This window comes from Porites lutea, chromosome 8 (assembly GCF_958299795.1).
Source record: "Porites lutea chromosome 8, jaPorLute2.1, whole genome shotgun sequence".
In the NCBI taxonomy this organism is placed as follows: Eukaryota; Metazoa; Cnidaria; class Anthozoa; order Scleractinia; family Poritidae; genus Porites; species Porites lutea.
In genome coordinates this window covers 12,831,343-12,838,917 of record NC_133208.1, presented here as the reverse complement: position 1 = coordinate 12,838,917, position 7,575 = coordinate 12,831,343, and the positions used below count along the sequence as shown (strand labels likewise).

Below are 7,575 nucleotides of genomic sequence, written 5' to 3'. Positions count from 1 at the left end.
AAACCTTGGAAAGAACTTTTGTGTTTTGTTAAAACATGATGTAGTAGATATTGAAATATCTAGAACACCCATCAAGACTTCTCATCCAAATTATTGACAGTCATATAATTACAACGATATCATATCTATCAGTTTTTAACCAAGCTCCAGGTGATGGCTTACTGTTGGCCAATCAGAAAACAGAATTTGCGGAATCCTACTCTCTCTCAAGGACAGCTATATAATAACGGAGCTGATATATATTCAATATGTACATGTTTACCCTGACAGAAAAGAAATGAAGACGGAAAGTAGTTTCAGTTCAAGTCAAAGAGTTCCTCAACGCCCAATGTTTTGGAAAGCTTTTCCGTTCATATTTTGCAATTTTGTTTCAACACCAAACTATCTTCTGTGAGTATGTACAATCCGGCGACCACGAGACCTTTCCTCTGAGGCAGCGTATATACTTTAACATTTGCAATGATGAAAAATGAAGACATCACCTCATCATACATCACCACTTGCGTTTTGAACGCTTTTTTATCGTACACTGCTGTTATGCTAAACTGTTTAACGATCTACGCCTTAACAAAACTCTCATCATTACCAAGACCTTTAAAAACGCTGCTTCTAAGCCTAGCTGTTTCTGATCTGGGTGTTGGTTTGATGGTACAGCCTTCGTACATTGCGTCTCTTGTCATGGAAATGGAACACAAAACTGAAAACAATCCAGCCTATTACATAACCTACAAACTCTATGTTTTCACGGTGAATTTGTTTGGTTTTGCGTCTTTCTTCGGAGTAACATTTTTAAGTTTCGATAGATTCCTGGCTGTTTACCTACATCTAAGATACCAGGAACTTGTGACCCACAAGCGTGTTGTTGTTGTAATGGTTTCAAAGTGGGTCTTCAGTGCCGTTTTGTCGTTTATGAGACTGTGCATCCCAACACGAGATTCCTTTATAATTTACGCTGTTATTTATCTCTCTTTCCTCTTAACAACAACACCGATTAATTGCAAGATTTATGTAACAGTACGTCATCACGCGAAACAAATCCAAGCCTTGCAAGTTCAACCAACGGCTACTCAGAACGGCGAAGCTGGAACGAGTAACACTGCAGGCTGGAGAAAATTTGCAATCGGAACGTTATTGGTATATCTTGCGTTTTTGGTTTGTTATTTGCCAAATGTCTGCTTTTTAATTGTCTATCTTATCTTTGGTCCATCGAGCTCCATTACCGTTATTTTGGATCTGTTCAGTTCGACTCTGTTATTTCTTAATTCAACGTTAAATCCTCTGATTTACTGTTGGAAATTGAGAAGAATTCGATTAACCATCTTGACGATATTAAGGATTAGCGATATTACCGATTAGCGTATACAAAAATAAACCTGAAATTCTAAAATTTCTTCATTCTCACTCTCTGTTTTCCCTTTTGTATTGAGTTAACGGCGTCTACAGAGGGCGCCCATAAAGTCTGAAAAACTCAGACATCGATAAAACTTAAGCGAGTTTTTGGAGCCCTGCAGATTGGAAGGCAACTTTTGTCTTGAAAGGCCACGAAGAGCTGACAGTCTTAAGATAAATGCCCACTGAAACATTCATACAAATTAATATTCAGATTAATATACCCACATAGCACCGTTCCGGGACAGTGAAAATGACCTCTACAATATTTAAGTGTATTGAAAGCTTTCTGAGAAGTCATGAGAAGTCATGATCTTCAAAGTTTTTCTTTATGTGTTTTTTTTTTCCGTTTTAGTCAGTTTTGTTTAGGTTTTCTGTCTAAGCATTTTCAATTTGAGCTATAATGGATAACTATAATTATAATGCATCAGTCTGAGTGACTTTCCAACAGCATTATGATATGCTAATATTTTTTAATATACCAAAGGTAGCAGGTGTTTTTTACTGCAATGGGAAAGAGATTTGTTATTTTTAATAATATATTTTTTCTTGCGGGCAATCCCAAGCGGAATTATTGCGTTCGCTTGACGTCAGGAGAACACAACCTTAGCCTTGCATAGATACAGAGGTTTAAGAAAACTCAGAAATGGACTAGCCTGCTTGGCCAGCGTCGAATAGGGTGGGGATCAAACGCTTTACTAACAACAGCCGCTTTGTCATAGATCTTACACCAGAGCGGCAGTTTGTTTCAGTTTTGTAGTCGTGATTTTGTTTTAGAACCGATTACGAGGACAAAGTTTGTAACAAAACGATAAGTTTTAGATTCCTTGATTACTTGAAGTAGATAAGTCGGTTTTTTATATTTCTGTGTTATATCTACTTCACTTTATCTGCAATAAAAAAATAACGTTTAAAAATTCACGGCAGACCCCAAAATTTCAATTTTCAAGTTGTAAACATTAAACTTGCTAATATTTGGCTTTATTTATTTATTTTACAGTCCACCAGTTTAATAAAGTCTGAATTTCTTTAAGCCGTCATTGTAAAAGAAGTTTTGCAATTACTAATTGCTGCAAAGCAAAGTTTTAAACTTACGTTTTGCTTAGTAAACTGTAATTAATTTTTTGCTCCACTTTGGTAATCGTCATCCTCAATTACCAGCAGCTGTTCTTGGAAATGTGCCGATCAAAGATGGAAATCGACTTCATGGTGGACCCTGATTGATTCGGTCTTGTTTCATGTCATTTATTATTTCTTTCGCATAATGATCTTGCCTTTATGACAAACACTTTGATGAGCTGGTTCCCTAGCCACATTAGTGAGTTTCGAAAGCCTTTCACAGGACGAAATAACGTGTTTCCGAATTTTAGACTAATTTTCGTTTCCTGTCAACGAATAGACTACGAGTAGTCCCCCATTTTTCCTCAGGGATAGTAGAGCGAGCGAAACGCGAGCGCGCGTGAAAATCACCCCACGCGAGAAAAGACGACACGCGTGGGGTGATTTTCACGAGCTCTCGCGTTTTGCTCGCTCTACTAACCCTGAGGAAAAATGGGGGACTACTCGTAGTCAAGTTAACGAACACTAATCGAGAACTACTTGTCCCTGCTAAATGTTTAAAGATGTTTGTTTTTTTAAACATGTCGCTATAAGCTGCTACGACGTCAGCATTTCGGAAAGTTTTGGTTCCTCTAGTACACTTCCGTTAAGCCGCTTTGGAACATTTTCCAAAATCTTCGTTTTAATCGCGCAAACTGAATTATTTGTCAAATAAGTTAAGGCCTGGTTTTAAAAAAGGTATAATTCTTAGAAAATTTCCCAACAATCAAAGTTTAAAGTGTCAAAGAGGAGTAGCGAATGATGAAATAAACAAAAATACAAAAAAAAAAAAAAAACAGCTAAAAGAATCTCATGCTGCATGAGCTTGCATGATAACGTGATCGACCACGCCCTTTGATCTACTGTCTGATTGCAACCAACTGGCCATAGCGGCAAATACAATATGATCATTTAATAGCATTTTTGTTAGTGCCTCGTGTAAACCTGACTTTTGCAATACTTTTATTTTTTTGCATGAACTGCATTTGCAACGGCCGATTTCCAAAAACAACCATAGTAATTTTTTGATGCAATGGCTGAGCGTTGCAGGATCGTTATTGTTCTGGCCTTCCTTGTTTGAACAGCACAGTGGAATTCAGAGTACGTGTTGGAAGCTTGCACAAGATGGTACTGTAGCTTTTTTCTATGATGAAAGAAGAGTCTCCTTCGAGTTAACTCCTCCCGTCGAGCTCGTCAAGCTTCAGAACACAAAAATTACAGGTACTAAACTAAACCCTAGCTAACGTTAGCACAACTGCATTTCCTTACAAATGTCCTGCCTATGCAAATTTTCGAGAAGTTGATGCATTGCACGAGCAAGTCGTACAAACAACAAAAACAAAAAATTGCGAACGTCAGGTTTACATGAGCCGGCTACCCAAACGGAAATTTATAGATTATTCTGGTATTTTTCTGCAACGGCCTCACTTGCTACTTGAAAAGCTTCACTTTCTCAGTATCAAAAGAATTAACCTATAATTATAAGGTGTTTACGAAATCAGCTCGGAAATGGAAGAAGCATTACAAATTGTAAATGCAATTGATGTTCATTGAGTACAGTCCAAGTTCTCCTTGTATAAACTGTGAATTAAAACTTTGTAATGAAAAGCTCTCTTAAGCGACCGCTCCCAGGAACGAGCGCGACCTCGTTTGGGATTACCCAACTGCATCTCCTAGATTAGTATTTAAAGTATATAAGTGTTTTTATAGTTTATTTGAAAAGATCTCTTCACTTCATCTAAAGAAAGGGTAATGAAAATGTAAGTCATTTCATATATTTCCATTCAAGTAAGAGTAACGATAAATTCAAAGTTGACAGAGGAGAAAATAAATCAAAATTAAATATTCCCGTACACTTGTTAATATTTGCCTTTCTGTGTTCACAGCCACCAGTTTTATCAAACCTGAATGTCTCCAACTGACAGCAGATAGTTTAGGTTCGATATTTTGTCCACTCTTTAAATTGTAAGCACAAGCAGCAAAAGTCACAGATGTCACGCTACTGGTTTTTGAAACATCGCTCTTTGAAGAATTACTTTTAATGTTTCGGCCTTTTATATAAATTTGATTGTAATGATCATGAGTGTCTGTCACCGTGCGTGTGTGTACGTCAGTGTCGTGGTTTTGCGGCAGGCATATTTTACAGGTCAAAACTACAGATAAATAAACAGCACCAGAAGTGTCTCCTTGCCCTAATTCCTATCCAAAATAATGTTTGTGATCGAGGGGAAACTATTTTATTAAGTTACCTATGAATAAAACAGTGACCTGTAGAATGTAACCTGTAAAAGACGGTTTTGTCGTTCGGTGTGTCAGCACAGGCAGACCACCCTCTGTTAGTGGGGGCCGTTGTTGATTGAAATCTGAGCAACGATCTTTTGTTATTTATAGAAGAAATACATATGAACAATACGGTGGCTATTATTTCTTCTAAAAGGAAGAATTTAAAGCACATTTTTCAAAAAAGTTTGAAGAAAATGTTAACTGAGTCATGTCTCATGTTTTTTTCGCCTTCTCGTACTGTTTTAAGCGCTATTTTGCGAGATGAATATTTGATCTCGGCGGTTAGAACTTAAGAAGGAGACAAGGCAGGCAGCAATCAGCCGCCGGCGCGTGACCCAGTCCAATTTAAGGTGGAACTGAAGCCAAACTATTTAATTTCTTACCTCGAAAATACCGGCTCCCGATCCACTAGATATGTATCCATGCCCCATCCGAATGAGAGCTCGATCCTTCCAAAATTTCTCGAGAAAAGCGATCCTGAAGTTGCAAGACCAGCTTTCTCAACATGACCGGTGCAAAAATCTCAACCAAAGGCATTTGAGGTATGCGCGTTGATTCAAATCCACCAATCAGTGTATGGTGATCAAACAAACATCCCTGTGCGGGGCAGGGTTGTGGTTTTGAACTGCCAACAGTCGCGGTCGTCTGCTCTTGACGGTCATGCTCCACTCCTAACGATGACTTTCTCATCTCGGCCTCTGCTGCCATAGTTCAATGACGATATAAAGGTGACGAGCAGACAAAGGCGTAAGGCGGAGAGGAGATGGCGCCGCACAGGTCTGGCGGCCGATTTACGAGCGTTCAAGGATCTCAGAAACCAGTCAAACAACCTGATGAATATTGCACGGAAGGTGTTTTACAAAGACCTCATTGACGACAGCAGTGGCGACCAGAAGAAACTTTTCTCGGTAACGAATAGACTGCTTGGCGTGGAGCGAGATACTCAATATCCTCCGATTAAGGACAAGGTTGTACTTAATAAAATAATAAGTTTGGTGATTTTTTCGCTCAGAAGATTGTGGTCATACAAAACAAGCTTGATAACATGGCTACGACACTGTCGCCTGGCAAAGAGAAGTGTTTAGCGGACTCACCTGTTGTGCAACCTATGGATAGTTTCAGAGTATTGAATGAGTCGGAAGTCCAAAAGCTCATTGAAGCCACGCCTAAGAAATCCTGCTCGCTTGACCCAATGCCTACGTCTCTTGTTGTCGGCTGCATTGATGTTCTGTTGCCTGTTGTCACCAAGGTCATTAATCTCTCTCTACAGACGGGCTCATTTGCTGATCAATGGAAGTGTGCGTTAGTTCATCCTTTGCTGAAGAAGCTTGGACTTGACTTGGTTTTTCAGAGTTTTAGACCAGTCAGCAATCTGCAGTACATCTCTAAGCTCGCCGTAAAGGCTGTATTTAGTCAAACACACGAGCACATGGTCGTCAATGAAATCTGTCCTGATCTGCAATCGTCTTATCGTCAACATCACAGCACTGAAACGGCCTTACTCAAAGTTATGAACGACGTCCTCTTGAAAATGAACTCGCAGCATGTGACCCTGATGGTCCTGCTGGATCTTAGCGCAGCATTCGACACAGTCGATCATAATATCTTGTTGGAGCGACTGCACAGATTTGGTCATCGGTAAATTATGCGTGTGCTTTTAGCCAACGTTCCGGCAATCATCTTCAAACTGTTTGAGATGACCGACTTCTGCATCCGCTCAAGTCCGTCCCGTGCTCTCGCTCCTAGTAGCTTCCTCGCCGACTTTTCTAGGTGTTTAGAGTAACCACGCAGTCCGGTCAGTTATTACGTTGTACTGTTCAACCCTGCAACCGTTGTATCTCTGCTTCAGCTCCCAAATCGTGGGCCAATACTTGAGTGTCTTTTCCTCTTCTTCCTTGGCTCTAATCTCAATCCATGGGCAGCTCATTTCAAGTGTGCAGACTTCTTTCCTCTCGTGGCTGACAAGTCGCGCGTCGATCCGTAGTCCAATCTTTTAACCTGGCAAAGCAGCTGGTTATGCTTAGGCTCTCATCTTCCCATCTGATACGGAATAACTTTCCTTGCCACTATTTGCACTTTATGTATTATTATTATTATTATTATTGTTGTTGTTGTTGTTGTTGTTGTTGTCTATGTTGAAACTTATTGTTGGGTTTACTTATCCTCCGACTATCAATTTCAAGTTTATTAGAAAGTGCGATAGGTATTACAAAGTGCGATGATTATTACAAAGTGGGACAGAACAAACCTTGAAGAGACCTTTTATGTTTTGTTAGAACACCCTTCAAGACTTCTTATTCAAATAATTGACCGTTATAATGAAAGCGATATATTACCTATAAATTTTTAACCAAGCTCAAGGTAATGGCTTACTGTTGGCCAATCAGAACACAGAATTTGCTGAATCCTACGCTCTCCCAGGGACAGCTATGCAATAACGGAGCTGATATATATATATATATATATATATATATATATATATATATATATATATATATATATATTCAATATGTTTACCCTGACAAAAAAGCAATGAAGACGGGAAGTAGTTTCAGTTCAAGTCAAAGAGTTTTTCAACGCTCAATGTTTCGAAAAGCTTTCCCGTTCATTTTTTTGCAATTTTTTTTCAGCTGACCTTACCATCTTCGGTGAGTATGAACAATCCGAAACCTTTCCTTTGAGGCAGCGTACTTTAACATTTGCAATGATGGAAAATGAAGACATCACCTCATCATACATTACCACTTGCGTTTTGAACGCTGTCTTATCTTACACCGCTGTTATGCTAAACTGTTTAACGATCCG

At 39.1% G+C, this 7,575-nt stretch overlaps 1 protein-coding gene and 1 pseudogene across 1 annotated transcript; both read left to right on the top strand.

Moving 5' to 3' along the window:
• Nucleotides 1-462: 462 nt before the first annotated feature.
• On the top strand, nucleotides 463-1,356 carry LOC140945204 (melanocyte-stimulating hormone receptor-like). Its single transcript, XM_073394256.1, has one exon. It carries the CDS (start codon nucleotides 463-465, stop codon nucleotides 1,354-1,356), a length of 894 nt encoding a protein of 297 aa, XP_073250357.1.
• Nucleotides 1,357-7,477: 6,121 nt separating this feature from the next.
• LOC140945203 (uncharacterized) overlaps nucleotides 7,478-7,575 on the top strand; it is an 890-nt pseudogene continuing 792 nt past the window's right edge.